The following is a 20083-nucleotide window of genomic DNA, read 5'->3' on the forward strand; positions in this document are numbered from 1 at the left end:
TACAAGATATTACAAATATTCAAAATTCTTAGAGTGAAGATCAATTTTTTGGAACCATAAGCTCAAAAACACTGAGATTAAGAGATTTAAAAAAATGAGGTAAAATTTTACTTAAATATTGAACACCGGGAACGAAATTTTAGGTCCCGTTGCGTATTGGGTTAGAATCCTGTTCACTTTCTAAATTTATAATTACTTAATTGTTTGTTTGCTTAGCAATTGGAATAGAATTTCATTAAATTAAATACAATTTCGATCAAACAGTAAAAAAATGTAGCATCAGATTATTAAAATAATTTTAACGTTTTGAAACAAAATTTCATTAGTTTGACAAAAGTCTTTAAGTATCTAATAATAAAGACGCATTTTAACTGAGCTTATACTTAACAAACCAGTGCAATCTTTTAAAAATTCAATAAATTTTCTCCTTACTGTTTTCAGTTTAACGGTGCAAACTTTAATTCATTCTGAATGCAAACTCCAAATTAAACATTCCAATAACTTTCTTTTGTACAATCTTTTCTTTCTTAAACCTTTTCAAGATCTAACAACTGACGTATCAACGACTTTCATTTGAAACAATTTTTTATCATGAAACATATCTTATAATCACTCAAAACATTTCATAACTATACCTTTAAATATTTCACTCAAACTAATTTCTAAACAATACTCGATCCCAATTTGGAAGATTCAAATGAAATGACTTTTTTGTGACTTCTTATTTCCTTTTACATCAAGATAACTCAACAATAATGCAGTAAGATGTTTCTAAAAAATGTAGCGATAAAGCAACGTTTCTATGGAAAATTTCACAGTTTGAGAAGAATATCTTTAAAAATCTTATCAAAATGACACATCTGATCAAACTAATTTTATTTTTATGACCACCGTTGAACAGTCGATCCAATTTTTGGGTTTACGACTACTAATGTTCAACGCCGTAGCCTTGTAATTTTGAACCAATCCAGAAGACAAGGAAACTCCTGGATCGGCACCCCCAGAGGTATTGATTTGTTATGGGAACATGGAGGACTTTGAGACTCGACAGATTTAACGTGCATTAGTCACCATTTACTACACGGGGAGTCTTCGGCCGGCGAGGATCGAACCCACGACCTCTTGGATATGGGCCCAGCGCCCTACCGACCACGCTATCCCGGCCCGATCAAACTAATTGTAAATTTTGGAAAAACGATGGTGTGGCAGAAGTTGAATTCTTGGCCGTAGATGGCGCCTCTGAAAAACAAGAAACGCACACTCTGCCTTAAATTTGCTCGCTTTCACCAAGCAGGCTTGCCCGTGTAGCAAGTAGCATTAGAAACAACAACAACAACACTAATATCTGAATGACGAGTGTCAATCGAGTGAACATTAGAAAAAAAAAGTTGAGGTCGCAAACGAAAAGTACTATACAAAAGCAATCTTCTGAAAAGGCGATCACTCACAGTTTCAATAAGCTGTTTCGGCCTCCAAATTGGTGCTAAGCTGTTATTGTTCACATCAAATAAGTGAAAGCAAAATCAGCGTGACGTCAAATTATTAGCAGATTATGGAATATCTAGAGTTTGGGCCGATATCTATAGCATTATTGTTAGAGCTTAATTGTAGAGTAGAATTAATCTTTATTTTAAAGTGTTATTCTTCTTTCCTTAATCATATAATAAAAAAAGGAAAAAGCTACAAATAATGAAAATAATATTATTGTTTTTTATTCGATTCGGTTTAATGCTATTTTTCAATTTTGTGCATGATTGCGTATTTTTAATTAACATAGATTTATTTGTTGTTTATGAATTTTTTACCCCTGGCATGAATTCGGATATAGTATATAAGAAATGAAGAATGAATTGTAATATAGATTTACCATAAAATAGACATACTTGAACTTTCGACAGACGTGAGACAAGCTCTTGGTGCTGAAAGTGGTGCTAGCTTCGTTAGAAATTTTACAAAAAAAAGTATTAGTACCTTCTTCTTAATTTTAGTCTACTTGAGAAACGTGGCTTTTTAAATTTTCATTTGTTTTCCTCATTCTAGTTCAATGTCTGTTTGTTAGAAATTTCAATTAGAAATAAAATGGCAACAAATTTTGCTTGCACAATTGCTGCTTATGAATGAATTGCTGCTTGAATGTGACACAAAGTTCCTGCATAGATTTGAGAGTTCAAACTAAGTAGAAAAATTGCCGGAATTTCGACGGCAAAGCTCATGGAAATAATAAAAATAAATAAATTAAACTAAACAAATTAATATCAATTAATAAAAATGAAAATAAATAGAAAAATATTGAGTCGGTTCTGTGAAAAGCTTCTGTATTATAAAGTTTAAATCTAAATTTTAAGAATTAATTTTACAAATTAGCTTCGCGAAACTTACATCTTAATTCCAGAAAAGTCAATCTATATTGGTTCATTTAAAGCTATGGTTAGATTGTGGCATGCGTGAATATTAATGACTTCATTTGAAAGCTAGCTCACACTAAACTTAATTTCTGGAAAAAGACAACAGGATTCTTGTTTGAGTTAAGAAGATGTTATCCCCAATCAAAACACTATTAATCTCGTTACAAGTCAATCAACGGCAGCTGAGGGCGAGGCTTTGTTGGGAGGCTTATGCTTGGCTTTTGTAGAACATCAGGAGAGAACGGCTGCCCCTCAAAATTCTACTTTGACATGACCAAGAAGCTTATTGCTTAGTCAAACTCTTTTCCAGATAGTTCTTGAAAGCTTGTTCAAGTACTCTTTTGATAGTGGAGAAGAGAATTAAGGATAACCTGCTGGAGTCAGACTCTATACTTTCCCCCCTTCTCCCATGTTAACATATGGGGAATTTTGTGGATCGTAATTCCTTCCTTATAAGATCACTATTATTTTAGAATATTTTTTGTTCCATTTCATTCATTATGTCTTCCATTGAGCTTAATTTCATTGAACTAAATTTTAGGCCTTTATTTCTGAAATATTTTCTAAGTTGCTGTAATATATCCTGTTAATTAAGGTTTGAAAGATATTTGACCTAAAAAAAAATCCGAAAAATTAGCATAAGTATCAAAAAATACATTTAAATGAATAAAACTAAAATCTATTCCGCTACGTTAATGACTTAATAAATGGTGAATTTTTTGTCCATATAATTTATTATAAGTTAACATAAGGGTTTAGGGTACTTATTAGTTATAGGAACCATGAAGCCAAGTTCGCCAACACGTGGGGACAAAGCCGGATTCTGATTTGCACAGGCTACAGATGTGTCAAAATTCATGTGGCAAAAGTAGTTAGTAATAATAGATTGAATAAAATTTTATCGAATTAGTTGAATTATGGTTGTTATGATCGCTGCAAGTTTCCATGGCGCAATAATTTTTCACAAATAATGCTTATCCATTCTAATTAATATCATGATTGCAAAGTTTGTAACGAATTTCGGTTGTTATTTCTAGTAACAGACTACAATAGTTTTTTTTTAAATTTCGGTTAATACTTTTGTTTTTTGTTTACTTTCGGTTTTTACTCGTGGTAACAGACCATAATATTTTTGATACTTTAAAGTAAAAGTTTTAATACCCATCCTGTTACAATTCATATGTCAATTTTTTTGTATTGGGCCTCTTCGTGATGCTTCCTGAGTAACGCCAAGTACACTATAGCTACAGAGCACGATTCCATGCAGAGCATGTTTTTATGTTGCACTCTGATGTTCCATGATATCTCTCTACTTATGTTGTGTGTGCTGCCACACAGTCAAATAGAATGTATTGTTCAAGCGCTCTTACTAGAAATTAAAAAAAATATTTGAAGGAATAAAATATTAAGGTTTACATGGTATCACATAATATTGCCAATATACGTATTGGCGACAACTCGGATCGAACTCCAACACGTGATCCCTATAACCGATAAGTACCACATGGGGATAGGAAAAATAGAATTTCATTCCACGATATCCTTAAGTGGATATGAACAATATTTTGAAAATGAAGAGAAAATTTTATACTCTGTTGCAAGTTAAGATAAAACCATTATTCCCATGAAGAGAACATGTTTGAATCTTAGTGCACGCCAAATGGATGCCAAGCTCCTACAGCGAACGTATATCAATATCAAACTAAGGTAGACAACGTTAAAGAGCACAAAAATATTATTAAAAGCAGACAGCTGTTTCGGATGCTCAAAGGGCAACCTTCATCAGTGCAACAGAAAACAATAAGAGAACAGAGTAAATATATATAGAAAGATGACGTCACAAGAGGGTTTAGACCAACGGCCAATAGAAGGAAAGGGTGAATGGAAGACGACGAATAGGAAGCAAGGAACAAAAAGGGGGGGGGGGTAGTTAGGTTTTATCAGAGATTTCCAAACAGGAGAAATATAAGGAACACTTGATAGGTCATTGACCAACAGTTTGGAATTTTTGAAAATATGATAAGACTCGTAAAAATCTATATCATATATTGAGGAACAATTTTGAATGACTTTAGAAGAGGAAAAATTAAAATTATGATTAGAGTCCCAACAATGTTGGGCAATAGATGAGCGTTTAAATTCTTGTTTTTTGACATAAGCTTCATGTTCCTTGACACGGCACTTTAAGGCACGCTTAGTTTGGCCAATATATGAAAGGCGGGGCCGGGATAGCCTGGTCGGTAGGGCGCTGGGCCCATATCCAAGAGGTCGTGGGTTCGATCCTCGCCGGCCGAAGACTCTCCGTGTAGTAAATGGTGACTGATGCACGTTAAATCTGTCGAGTCTCAAAGTCCTCCATGTTCCCACAACAAATCAATACCTCTGGGGGTACTGATCCAGGAGTTTCCTTGTCTTCTGGATTAGTTCAAAATTACAAGGCTACGGAGTTGAACGTAAGTAGTCGTAAACCCATGAAATTGGGTCGGCTGTTCAACGACGGTTATAAAATAAAATATATGAAAGGCCACATTGGCAATTAATTTGGTATATACCCCAGTTATTTTGACTGTCAATGGGCTGTTTGAGATTAGAAAATTTTATCTTATTAATGGGACTGAAAATAATATTGAAATCAAACTTCATTAGGATATTAGCAACTTGCCGACTTATTTTAGGAAAATAGGGTAAAATTACCAAATTGTTAGAAAATTCTTTGGAAGGTTTATCGGTAGGCGATTGTTTAGTTACGTTTTTATAAATATTATCAATAATATATCAATAATATTTGCTGTCTGCTTTTAATAATATTTTTGTGCTCTTTAACGTTGTCTACCTTAGTTTGTATTTTAGCAGAAAGGTCGCCCACTTGTGTATTTTTATATCAGTATCGCTAACTCTTGAAAAGACGTTGCAGGGCCTCAATTTTGCTTGCTTTCTTATTAATAATGAAGACAATTATAAGCAAAATTAACAAGTAATAAAATAGTTAAAATATTAAAAATAAATACCGAAATATTTAAAATTAAAATTATCAACGTCATAATTTATTTTTTTTATAAATAACAATAGCTTTAACTGACGTCACTTCATTTACCTGTTCACTAAATATCCATCCATCATCAATCAATTGCAGATACAACTAATAGGAATACGCTTCGATTGAGATAAAAATAAAAATCGTCTTATAAGAATCGGGTTAACTGAAATTTATTGAATGATAGTTTAACACTGATCTAGTACAGCCTCTGACTTAGACATCTATACAGATTTTTGAGAATATATTTACTATTAAAAAATTTACGTTTTCTCATGGTAGAAAAAAAAGGTAATGCCCGTTCGTCTTCGTAGACATTGAAATTAATTTTAATAATTTTAACATAATTTAATTAACATAATTTAACATAACATAATAATTAATTTTAACATCGGAAATTAAGAAATAACTACATTTTTATAAGACGTAGATAGGTGTGTAAATATTTTACTAATGATGCATTTTTTATGAGTAGAATAGTACGCATCAAGACAAAGGATAATATTTATCTTCCATTAAAAAATAATTTAACAAATTCAACTATGTAATAAAACACCGATGTATTCAGAATAGTTTTTGAAATAAATAAATTTGATGCTTACAAAATTCCCTGAAAGTATCACGGCGTTAAAATAATTAATTGGTAATTCGTGACAGAAATGCCTCTTAAAAATATTTGAACAAAGAAAAAATAGTTTTCCTCTTTTTTTCTTTTTTAACTGTGTATGTAGAATTTGGTACAAAATATTTAATCTTGTATTCGCGATCACATTCTTTGTTCAAGATTATTTTAATCAGAAAATTCCAGAAAATCCGAAAATATCTTGTTTTGTATAATACCTTTTACTCAGAGGGGTATGTTAGCTTGTAGATTAGTTGGGATTATTTTGAAGAATAGAACTCGAAAACTTTTGTTTTACTGCCAGCTTTTGTTGTGCTTTAAAATTAAGTGCAGAGATTTCTTTTTTTTTTTTTAATTGTTAAACACTGTGTGAATGCTAATGTTTACAAATAAAATATATCTCTCAGTATAGTCTGAACACGTTTCAACACTCTGCGGAAATTTCTTGTTTATAAGACAGCTGATGAATTTTTAAAGATTATTTTTCTTCTAAGTATTTTTAAAGCTAGACTTGTATCATAATATTAGAACGATACCATATGATAAAGTTAGTAAATGCATTTCTTTTCAGCCCTTCTTGTTTATTATTTTTTATGAAATTGTGAGGTATCCATTAATAATAACTTTTGGTCACCTGAGTGTTTTTTTGTACTTAAATTTGGTATTTATTTTGGTACTTGTTTTTTTTCATACTTATTAAGTACCATAAATCCAAGCTTACCAACATGGAGGAGCAACGATTCTACCGACACTGCATAGGGGTGTATAAAATACGATAGTATCCTCATCATTATTGATAATAATACAAAACGAATATGAAAATATCATAATCATAACTGATAAATATAATTTTCGAATATGATGATATCACGATCATTATTAATAATAATACAAATCCAGTATGAAAAGATAACGATCATAATTGATAATTATAATTTTCGAATATCATAATATCATTATTATATCATATCAAAAAAGTACTAACGTGAATACAGATAACGATTAAAATTGAATATCGAATACGATATTATTGTGTGTGGTGAAGAATTTTATTTGGGTATTGAAAATATAGACTAATATAAAAGCACTGTTAAGTATTGGTATTATTTGCTATTGAAATTTAGCACTTATCGGTGATAGGGACTCAATGTTCGTGTTGGCGAACATATGTAAAAACAGTCGCCAATAGTATATGGCCCCCATAACCAATAAGTATCTACCCACTTTTTAAAGATATGTCTAACGATACATAATAACCGTCTTTTTATTCATACATATTGTTTCCTACGTGAATTTTTTTCAAATTACAATGAAGAGATCTCACTATTTTACAAAATAGTTTCTTTTTTCAAAATTTTTTTTATTTAGAAGATTAAACTTTATTTTCAATGGTAAATAAAATTTAATCAAAAAAGGTTTCTGTCCCCAAATTCACTACCCTTTGAGCAGTGGTGACGTAGGAACTCGGTCCTTTAGGCACAGTAGAAAACACAATAATTACAGAAGACCAAACGCTTATAAAGCATGCATCGTACCCTTAAACTTACATTGTATGTGTAGAGTAGGTAATACCGGTCAATATCTCCAAGCTTAAATATATATATATATATATATATATATATATATATATATATATATATATATATATATATATATATATATATATATATATATATATATATCAGTGTAAGAAAAATACTGGGTAATAGGCCATACTTACTGGGTAGTAAATCACTATTACTGACAATACATGGTGATTAATAATAATAATTGTCTTCTCTTTTTCAAGGAAACAAATATGAAATAATTAGTTGAACCCAAAATCTATTTTCACTAAATTCTGAAAAATCAGAGATTTTGAAAAAAAGAAGACAATTATTATTATTAATCACCATGCATTGTCAGTAATAGTGATATATATATATATATATATATATATATATATATATATATATATACAGCTTATTAACATGCACTGATATGCAAATTGAAAAATCCTATTTATGCTACAAATATTTCTCTTGAGAGAATTCGTCTTTTGCAATTAAAGTAAACCTAAATTAGAATAAAGCATAATAATGTTGATAATATTTCAACGCGTTAATTTTCGTTAAAACCGCTTTCATGCCCTTTTCGTTTAAATTTTCAAACGAAACAAAAATGATTTATAATATGTGAGCTTGTTCAGAAATTTCAATTACGCGTCTACTATCGTCAGCTGAGGTTCGTGAGGTGCAATAATAACTCAAGAGATTTTTAGTTTTATATGAAAATATCAACAATTCCTATTCCTTTCGATATTTCATTCATTTCATTCACTTTTTATGAATCTTTCTTTTCATCCATTTTAGAATTTTCGATGTTCGCTTCTGAATGTTCTGTTCCAGCTTTTAGTTTCTCCTTTTCATTGCGATCCATGTATATTTCACACAATCTTGCAATTGGTAGTTCAGCGATCACGTGTATGAACATTCCCAGAATAAATGAGATAAAAGTGTGAGAAGTCGATTCAATAGTCTGTAAAAAAAGAGTAAAAAAAAATCACAGATAAGGATAACATAATTTATTTATTACAGCTAAGTAACTTAATTTTAGTGTTCAATTCTGAACAGCAATACAACTGGAGTTTTCTTAAGTTACAGCTGTAATGCGTAAATTTGAAAATTATGTAGCTCTAGTTTATAATGAAATTATTCTTTTCATCCAAACTACAGCTTCCTGTCCACAGCGGCTGGAGTTCAACCTTCGACTTCGTTAAGACCACCGAGTACATACGATATATGTGCTTGGAATATCTGTGGAATCTTGGAAGTGCTCTGGTCAATCGCTTCAGGGATCAGGAAAAAATTCCCTTCTCCTTCAGATCTATGTCTAAATTGAGGAGGCGGCGTAACGAATAAGTATTGCCGCTATCTATTTGTGGGCTTTTGAGCTAAGACTTACTTTTACCCTTGCGATGCTTCCTTGTCGAACAAAAGGCTCACCTTCGTGAGTTAATTCGCAACTGGTCGACAACTGCTGAGCTTAGCTTGTCCAAGTGTTATACATAACAACAACAGAAATAAAGTGAGACTCAATCACAATGAAATCCGCCTTTTTCGCTAAATTACAGCTTTTTCACTTGAAATAAAAATTTCATAGCACTAAATTACTGTAAAACCATTGGCTTTCGTCAACTTACATCAATTCTACTTCAGTATTTAAATAGATATATATTTTTATATTTCTAGATGTATAATTATAGGTAATAATTATATAATTATAGATAATAATTATATAATTATAGATAATAATTATATAATTATAGATAATTTTATATAATTATAGATACTAATTACATAATTATAGATAATAACTATTTAATTATAATAATAATAGATATGGAATATATTATATATAATAAATATTTCTAATTTAGTATTTAAATAGAAAATCTCAATAAAGCTGCTTTTTTTTCACCATTATAACAGTTTTACCATAAATGGGAATCATCTTTCTAACTTAGTGAAGCAAAAACAAACTAAGTAAGCTAGATTCTGTTGCATAATAATTTCTAAAACTTTTTTTTCGACCCGAATTTTCTAAATTAATTGGATGTGAAATATACAAACGTCATCACAATTTACCACGAAATTCTTCAAGTTTCATACGAGTTTCGATACGCATCTGTAAATTTCCTCTTCTTTGCACTATTATGAAAATTTGAATTTCATGCCACCAGAACAATGAATGATATCTAGTGTTGTGTTTTAGTTACAGTTTTGTTATCATACATTTTTTTTTTCATTTTATTTTACTAATTGTCATTCTGATGCATGCGTTGAATTCAAAATAACATGAAAGGTAAAAAAATGAATTTCAAAAATATTAGTTTATTTAATTTTTCTATTTTTCAATTTTTTGTCATCATTATTTTACAATTAATAGTTTTGCCACAGATTTAAGAGAATCCATGACGTGTTTAAGCGCAGAAGAAGGTTTTTGTTTATAAAACTTAAAACTTACAGAATGTTCGTTTTCGTACCTTTGTCTGTATTTTATTCTAAGGAAAACTGAGCATGCCCTTTCATGCCTTTGTTCATGTGAATATAAAAAATAAGATTTAAAAATAAAACGAGTGGTGCAATTATAAGATATAGTCAAGGAAAAAATCGAGATTATTCAATTTTTTGTTTAAAATAATTTATAAATCTATTTAAGCACTTTCATCAAATGATTAAAGAGAAGCATTTAAAAACCGAGCTAACATTGTTTCTCTTTAAACTGAAGAAATTTTCATTTTTTAAAATCAAAAATATGCGTGATTTTTTACTGAAACAACAAACTTTTGTAAAAAGTTTCAATTACATGATTTGTCCGAAAAGTAAAGCCCTTGAGCTGATTTAAGAAATATATTATATTGATCAGATCGGTGCAACATGTTGAAAATCCTTGAATAGGTTCTTTCTGCTTCCATAAATTGTTACTAGTAAAATTTCCAGGCATCGATGGCGTCACAGTAGGGCCGGTTACTTAACGTTCTTTGGTGCGTCGGTGTAAGCCCTAGCCCAAATATTTCAGTCCCATATTTTTGTCGGTGGTCATCTTTGGTGCCTATCACTGAAAGCCGTACTGCTGCTCTCTTTATGGCCTTTTGAAAATACTTATAGACTGCCTATGTAAAGAACTCCCTTCGCCATTCGTCTGAATCAGTGGCGGTGACTATGGTTACGAGGTGTAACTATTTTAAGTAGGTGTGCGGGGTCAATATTTAAGTCGAGGTTTGGCTCGGGTTTAGAATAAAAAGGGAATCAAGGTAGATTAAATTTCTCCTTTTTGAAATGCGCAATTTCTTATTTTCAAAGCAACCATCGGTTTTAGACTTTGTGTCAAAGGGAGTTCTTTCTGTAGTCTAACTGTAGTGCGATCGATAGACTTTGCATTCTTATAAATAGATATCACCAAAAGCCGATAATGGAAAAATTTCACTAAAATTTTAATGGCTAATCAAAAATACTCATTTGAATAAACAAATTAAATAAAATTTTATTTTGTCTGACTTACCAAAACGAGTTTTCCTATGTAAATTCTTTCTTTCAAAGCAGCTTCCCTGATTATTATGAGGAGAATGTGTATCATGTAAGCATTGTAGCATACTTTGGTGAAGGGAGATAGTGCACCTGATGACAAGATTCGTCCTACAACACCTGTTCAAAGAATCATACATAAAAATTTTATCAGCAATGAATATTTCCATAAAAATTGTGCGCAGGGCGTCTGTGTCTTCCAAAGTGTTTATGTAATGATTTTTTATTGTACTAGATGGCGCTCTTATAAAATGCAAAGTAGACTTAGTAATGTAACAGTTAGTTACATTATTAAAGATCCGTCCTACAACACCTGTTCAAAGAATCAGACGTAATATTTTATCAATAATGAATATTTCCATAAAAAATGAGCTCAAGGCGTTCAGTGACTTCCAAACTGTTTGTGTATGATTTGTTCTAGCACTAGATGGCGTTCTTTTAAAATGCAAAGTAGAATCAATAATGTAACTGTTAGTTACATTATTGAACCCGCTTTTCTTTAGCTGTTGGAATGAAGTACGTAATAAAGATATTGTTTTGTCAAACATACATAGTCTATATCAGGTCAATTTTCAGTTTAATGTACATACATTAGGGTGACTATAAGCCAGAAAAATATGTGAGAATAAGTTAAAGCTGGGGAATTTTATCAATTTGAAGGAAAACAATTAGAAGAACGTGAGGAGATGTAATTAATATGCATTAAAAATCACGGGACTTATTTGACTTCGAGGTATTGAAATATCCAATATTTTTTTTAATTTCAATCGAATTGGTACAGAATCTAAAAAAAGTTTTCTGATGTTAGATTTTGATTTATTTCAAATAGTAATGTGACATCAAAGGCAGATATGTCAATAAATAGTTGTCCAATTCAAAATTTTCTGCTCTATAAATAAAATTATATTCTTAACGTTTAAAAAATTTTAAGTGTTAAAAATGTTATCAATTTTTTTAAAAAAAAGTACAAATTTATTATTTATTCGAGCATATAGTAATTTTATAACTTGGAATAAAAACTTTTTGTTTTTAATAGAAAGAAATTAGTGTTTCGTTCTAAACATTCTAACAACAAATTATTCTAACGGTTACTATAAATTACTCTTGCAGTTAAGTTTGACCTGAGGGAATTAAAAGGAGCGTAAAATAAAATAAAATAAAATGCGTATGCCATCTATTTCTCTTTACTACTCATCAACCTGAATTTTTTCACTCAATATATAATTTTTTTAAACTTAATATAATATTTTTTCTCAAATAACTTTTCTTGATTGCTTATCTACAGTGAAAATGCTTGATGAGGTATTTTGCTTAAATGAATAAGATAGCTAAATGTCAAAAGCTAAATGTCAGGTACAAAAACTCTGAGAAATGAAATGAAATTAGTCTGGAAAAATTCGTTATTTTAGTGTTTGCTACTACCCTGATGTTAAGATAAACACAGGTAATTTTAACACCCTGAATAACTTACAATTTAATTATCTGTTTTTATTTTTCAACCAACCAAAGCTTTAAAAAAACAATCTTATAAAAATAGTCTGACACTTGTGAAAAATTAATAATTGGAAAATGGTTGAGGTTAAAATAAAGCGAAATTTAGGTGACGTAGGTAAAATTTTTTCGCTCAGATTTCGTCACTCTTTAAAAAATTCTGACAGATGGCGCTGAAGGTAGTTAAATTATAAATTAAAGAAAAATAATGCACAATCACACCATAATATTTCGAAATTTTTTAATAATTGAAAATCAAGTTACAATATTTTCAAAATGTCCATCATCAACCCTAATCACATGTCGTTACCTGGTGACGAAACTAGCATACGCAGAGGAAGAAATAATAGAACTTGCAAAATTATCTATCTAAAATTTTTCGAATTAGAATAGTAAGATCTTGTACAAAAAGAAAATCACTACCTACCATAATTTTTATTTTTAGAATTTTATATAATAGTCTGTCCGAATTCAGACTTACATTTTTCTTTCAATTGCAAATAAGTTTTAGTTTATAACGGGCAATGAATAGCCGACACAATTTTGGTCTTTTTTGTTCAACTGCGTATCCTCGTAATTTATAAAACCAACCCAGAAGACAAGGAGGATCCTGGAACTCCTGGGTTAAGCATTGAGACAAGCAAGCCTTCGAGTAGGCCTGTTTGATGGAGCCAACCCACATTTGTTTAAAATTGAGAAGAAAACCAAGTTAACGTCCTGTGGTCAGTCCAAGGACATGGAGTTTCATGATCCGTCTACCACTGAGGGTATTTTACATTAAAGCTGTGGACGATTCGAGTCGGGAACAGAATTCGTATCGACTAGTACCATAAGAGTTCGAACATGAGTCACCACATTTGGTGGCAAGCGCTCTACATACCTTGAGCCAACGTGGCTTCAATTGTCAGTATAATTTTTAAAAAATGTGCTTAAAAATATCTGTTAGTTTTAAAAAGGGTGCAATAATTTTATACCTACTGCTTCCTGTACAGAATTTGTCGAAAATGAATGAGTGATAAAAAATAGCATTAATTCATTAACTCATTAGATGTAGGGTGGGTAATTATTTTAAATACTGATGTATATTAATGTGAAAAGAAAAGGAAATAAAACTATTTAATGAGTATGGCAAAAAACGACCCTTAACCTTTCATCCTACTTCAATCAAGCTGTGAAATGTTGCATGAAAAAGAAGCACCGCTTTTTGTCTTTAATCTAATATATTTAATTCTCTTACGTGGCTCCCAAATTTTGGCTGTATTTCTTTTCCGCCTGTGGCAACGTTTGCTCTGTTTTGCTTACGTTACTATATCTCTTACATGGCGAATCGACCAATGATTGCCGCTAAAAATGTCTCATGCCAAATCTAGCTGAGGTGACTCAACATATAGCGCTTTTAAGAACGGAAACTGAAATAACCAGAGAGCATCAGCTGCGGCAATCTCATACTATTAAGCTAGGCAGAAGTGAGTAGTCTTTGTCGATAGATCTCTATTTTAGTATTTTGTCGAAAGCGCTTTTTTTTCACGAATTTATATATTACGAATTCATTTGACGATTTTTGATTTATATCACGAATTATACTATTTCTAATAGGTTTAACGATTCTAATAGGTTTAACGCACATTTCTAATAGGTTTAACGAATTACATGTTATTTATTTGAATTCAAATTTATTTTAATGACTTAGTATTTACTAAAAAGATGTATTTTTTTTTTTAAATAAAGTTTTTATATGGATTTAAATGATTGTTTTGAATTCTTAGAATTTTGTGCATTTGCAATGTACCTAAGTTAGTAGTGAGCGAAGCGAGCTTGGTCTGCGAAGCAAACCATGTAAGATTGCGTAGCAATTTTCGGGGGTTGGCGAGCGTTAGCGAACAAGGGGCACAGCCCACTAGTTTTGAGTAATTCTCAAAATAAAAAGAAATGTACCATGAGCAGGGACGATGGTAAATAAATATTATAGATAAATAGCACTTAACAAAGGACAAAGAAATATTTTATAGGTGAAAAATTATGAATTTTACCCTGATGACAAATGACAACGAACGAAATCTGAATCTTCTTAGACAGTCGAAAAACTATAGTATGTGACAACGATGAGACAAGATTTTAGACAATTTTCTGTTTATATTACGCAAAGATATTTATATTTCTTAAAAATTTAGCATCGTAAAAAATATTTTAATTAAACTGAATCGAAATACATATGTCTTAATCTTTGATTAGAAAAAAAAATAAACCTGATAAAATTAGCTAAAATCTTAATTTTTTCACTAAAAGCATCATAAATACTACCCGATTAAGTTTCTATTTTTCATAATTTTAAAAAGTGAGAAAATTCTTACCCTCTGCAACACTTGCGTACATTATCCAAAAGAAAGCGATGCACAATAAAAATGTTCTTTTTGCAAGATCGAATGGTGACTGCTCTATACTTAGCTTGGAGAAATTACCATCACTCAAGACATTCACGCATATGACAATGCTTAGAATCCATCCAACCACATGAAGCACCTTAAAAAATATCTTGTTAAGATTTTTCTTTCATTTATTTTAATGTCGTTATAATATTAACGAATTCCGAAAAAGAAAGAAAAGCAAAATGAAGGTGACAGAAATACTGCGTTTTACTGAGAATTTATTAAATCTGCAAATAACTAGATTTATTCTGATCAAAACAATAAAGTTAATCAACAGATGGCGCTTCAGAGTTTAAAAACTATTAAAGTGTTATGCTGCATGTCAGACCATTCTTCTGGAAATAATTGCCTCGGTGTTCTCAGATTGTGCCGCACAGTTTCCGGAAATGACAGTTTTTAATTTTTCTTAGTTAGATTCGCCATCTGTTGAAAATACTTGTTACTAATAATGAAACTTAGTGAGATTAAACTAACTGGTTTCCTAAGCATTACGCAAACCGTACGTTTCTTTAATAGATTGTAAGTTCATTGATTTTTTAAATACTTAGTCACCCCATATCAGTACATTGATAGTGTCATATATGCCATTTTTAAAACGCATTTAACTACATTGGTTCATATTGTGTTGAAAGCTTCGTTTATTTGAGGAAACAAAACAATTAAAGAAAGTCTCGCATTTAATGAGACATATTATTAGAGAGATTTCGCAGTTTTAACGTATCATTCCGCTCGCTCAAGCACGTTACGTTTTGAAGTAGCTGCGCATGCACACCTAAATTAATTTTCCAAAATCGGAAGGTTAGAATCAAAATCGCTTTGCATACATAGTTTATACATTTTTAATACTATGTATGCAGATATGTAATGTGTTTGTTATGCATAAATTGTAGGTTTGCTTCGAATTATATTCACTCAGTTTTTTTTTAAATATTTTTTGTTACGAAATGGGTATACAAAACTTTTGTAAAAAATAGGAGCAAAATTTAATTTTAATTTTGGTTACATATATAGTAGAAAACGTTACTTAATTATTTGTATACGAAATTATTTCCTCCTGCGATTTTGTCTCATAAAATTTTGTTAAGCAATAAGTTGACAGATTTTCTTAATTTAAAAATCAATATAAATATTTAAATACAAACAAATAAAAAAGAATCTTTTAAAATGATATAAGGGTTTTACTAATAAAAATTATTAAACTAATAAATTTATTTTACTAATAAGGGTTTTACTAATAAAAATTATAGCTTAACAAAAACATTCTTGTGAGAAAACAGCTTTAAAAGAAAAAAACAGACACAAAATTTAGCTTTATTAACCATATTTTCTCGACAAAATTAATATATTTTTTATGAAATAATATACTCCTGCTACTTTTTAATGCAATAAGTTACCCTATAATTTTTTCTTAGTAGGAAAAATAATGTGAAGTTTCAGAATTTTATTCCCAGATTAATTTTAAACCAAATTTCAGTTATTTCTATTTTCTTGAAAAACAAATAAAAGAGATCCTCATAATGATGATATAAAACTTTAAAAAAAAAAGAAAGAATTCTTTCAAATCAAAATTGATAGCTTAACCAGCTGCTTCCCAAGAGGATGCTTCTAGTTAAGTTATTTCATTAACTTCCCTGGATGAGCAATTGCTTAAATAAACATTAAAATATTCACCACAGGAAAATTTTCGTAACAGAAATATAACGTTATAATTTGCGAGTAATAACTATCTAATATTGGAATAATTAGTCGTGCTTGTTGGATGATTAAAATAATATCTTAATATTTTCATTACATAAGTGTTGGTCGTCGTATTATATTAGTTTTTCAGATAAGCAGTGCATTGGGATTAATGCATTTTTATCAGAGGCATTTATCTATGTCTTATAATTTATTGCGAAATCATTTATTTACTGAAAAAGCATTAGTTGATTTTCAAGGCAAAAAAATAAATCAAACGACAGAACATAATTATAGAAATGAATTAATTATTTCAATTAGGTTGAATATGATTATTTTTAAAATAAATATTTTCAAATCAGGATTTTGTGATATTTATGTGGGTGTAGGAGAAGGGTTAAAACTGATTTGAAAGAAAAATCTTTGGTAATTTGGTAATTTATTTTGGTAAGCATGAAATCACTTTAAATCTATGCACAATTTGCTAATTATGTGCGTTTTAAGTTTTTGAAAAATCATTCTAGCATTAAAGTTATATGGTATGCCGTAAATTTTATTCCCAGAAATTTATTTTATTTTAATTTAAAAATGTTTCCGATAGAGGACACTGAAAGTCAGTTGAAATATTCTTCAGCTGCGTAGCTTATTTTTTTTATTCTCCAATTACGTTAAAGCATTTCAATAACATTGTAATTTAATTCTAATTTAATTCTAATTTATAAAATATTTCAAAACATTTTGGTGTTTTTTTCATGTATTTTTCTTCGTTATCCAGATTTTTCTATCTCCATTGCCATCTGTAGGCAAATTTTTGAGTTATATCCAAATAATGGAGGAACTAAATTTATAACCTGCAACACAAATTGTCTTTTGTTTTTTTTAACCGAAGTCGTCTTCCAAGATTGAATGTAGGAGGAAATAATTTACTTTTCATTGATCTTAAATATGAGCTAAGACCAAATCAGTTGGCCCCCTTTTGAGAATACTCCACTATGTGTAAATGGTGATCCATATTGAATGCCTTTAATATATACTTTTCGAAACTTAAACAAAAATTACAACCATTTGAGGCAATATTTAGGCAAAGAAAAGAACGTTATGGAAATCTGTCAAATACTGGTGAAAAAGGTATGATGAAAATATCAAAAGCAGTATCGTTTCCTTCAAATCCTATTCCTCTTTTCGGCAATTAAACACGCTGCTTAGCTTTTTATTCTTCAGATTTAGTAATTTTGAGAGTGTATTTAATTGATTTCTGGCTTTATTGAGACCCTTATTTCGTTTATTTTTTTTTAAAATTTAAGTTAAGGACAGTCATTATTGAATATTCTGAATATATACTAAGCGAATAAAAACAAATCAAGAAAAAAAACATAAAAGTGAAAAAAGAAAGAGGGATTCCTTATGAAAGAGGAATGAAAGTCATTAAAAGTTTGAAAAATTTATTAGGAACTATAAAAAAATATTAAATAATTAAAAATCAGGAAAAATAGCTACAGAGCAGATATAATATCGTCATCATCTCACACGATTATATTCCCTAACTAGTGCTTTCTGATATTGTATTAATATAGCCAAAGCAAGATATATCAATACAATAGAGTGAGGAGAACCAAAAAAACTAAACCAATTCATTAACATAACTTTTAATCAAGTAAAAATATCTCAATTCAATGAAAATTCAAAATAAGACACAAAAAAGAACATACAAAAGGAGAGGAGACAAATATGTCATGCAAATATGAATAACTAGCAAAAATAATTTGAAAATATTTCCAGAGGTAATTTGCCAAATTAAAAAAATATTTAAGATTAGATTAGAAATTAAAGCATAATTGATGGTAGTGGGATAGCTATTTTTTTAGGCGAGTTTACACTGAAGCTAAGAACCACATCAAACTTGTCCGTTTCCTTGGATTGACCCAAAAACTGGATTTGCGTGAGATAATGATATATTTTACTTCATAATTCAAAAAAAGTCAAATTTTAAATACAACACTTTAGTTCAACGATTTTTATAGAAATTATTAGCATTTATTTAATTATATATATTATTTAATCCAATGTTAGAGAAGTTTATTGGTTATTTATAAAATTTCAAACTATTTAGAATAAAGCACATCTAAATTTCATTTCCCTTTTGAACTCCTCTAACATAAATTTATGAGAAATTCTTCAGAAGATAGAACACTTCGTTGGAGGGAGCAGTAATTTATTAAATATTTTTTCTTACTTTTGAAAGCTGCTGATCTTTAAAGCGTATTGTTATCCTTCCAGCTAGAATACCCAGCAAATAAGGCAGAAAGTAAAACAAAGGTTTTGAGTAATATTTTGCAATTGTAACTCGGATCAGTCTGAAATAAAAACAAAAGGTATAAGAAAACTTCAAGCTGAGAAAATATTTCAAAAATGTTTTCTAATAAATGTTTGAAAATACTTTCTTGTGAATTAAAATTCCTTTACTTTGTAATTAAAAAAAATTAAAGTTCATGAAAAAAGTAGCTAAAGTAAAGTAGGTGAATTGAAGTTTGTGATACTCTTGAATTCTTTCTTTCTTTCTTCTTCTTTTTTTTTTTTTTTGGTTGCTATTTTAAGTTTTTTTTGCGCGTTTTTTACTTTTATTTTTAAAGCTTACTCAGACAACTAAATTAATATAAATATTAACAGGGCTTAGGACGCTCAGTTTAAAAAGTGTGTATGACCGTTCAATCTTTTCTTCACTTTAATTATTTAATAACTATACAAAAATAAGTTTAATTAATTAAAAGAGATTAAAATTCTGAAAAGTTAATTTTGCGTTAAAAAACAATATTTCTATTTTTTATAAATTTCATAAAACAGTAAGGTTTAGATTTTTATATATATATACATTATATATATTTACACACACACATATATATATATATATATATAACAAAATAAATAAATACAGGAAAACACGAAGAAAGTTAAGAAAAACAATGTTTCATTTATTGGTCATAAGCTGCAAGTAAACAGAACTCATTAGATAAGTTCAAAATGAAGATAAAGCAAAGAAAAATTATAAATATATAAAAACGGGGGGAATATTAATGAAAAAAAACAAACAAACAACTAAAAAAAAACGATTAAATTTTTTTTTAAAGAGCCGGAAAATTAGAGATATAATCTTTTCATCAGCCCACACGATTATATCCGCAAAAAAGAGTGCTTCTGATATTGTATCAATATACCTAAAGCTTTGGCTATAGCAAGCAAGCTATAGCTATTTGGCAAAGCTTTGATCATCCGTAAAATGCATTTTACTGTGAAATTCATTTTTACCGTAAAATTTTAAAACATACTTTTTACAGTAATATTTATTTAATTGCAGTGATTCAATG

The 20083-nt window shown here is 29.5% G+C and overlaps 2 protein-coding genes across 8 annotated transcripts in view; one reads left to right on the top strand and one right to left on the bottom strand.

The window, feature by feature from the left end:
- Nucleotides 1-20083, top strand: part of LOC107448148 (G protein-coupled receptor dmsr-1) — a 430440-nt gene that overhangs the window by 211637 nt on the left and 198720 nt on the right. The gene's annotated exons all lie outside the window — the stretch shown is intronic.
- LOC107448146 (nose resistant to fluoxetine protein 6) overlaps nt 8307-20083 on the bottom strand; it is a 45288-nt gene continuing 33511 nt past the window's right edge. The window contains exons 12-15 of the mRNA XM_043047784.3: nt 18955-19075; nt 14970-15138; nt 11105-11247; nt 8307-8578 (exon numbers count right to left, since the gene is read on the bottom strand). Of these exons, the coding sequence (XP_042903718.2) occupies nt 8384-8578; nt 11105-11247; nt 14970-15138; nt 18955-19075 (628 nt within the window). The 3' untranslated portion in view covers nt 8307-8383. The remainder of the gene's footprint in view (nt 8579-11104; nt 11248-14969; nt 15139-18954; nt 19076-20083) is intronic.

This window comes from Parasteatoda tepidariorum, chromosome 1, assembly GCF_982258835.1.
Source record: "Parasteatoda tepidariorum strain Cologne lab strain chromosome 1, Ptep-v5.0, whole genome shotgun sequence".
NCBI lineage: Eukaryota > Metazoa > Arthropoda > Arachnida > Araneae > Theridiidae > Parasteatoda > Parasteatoda tepidariorum.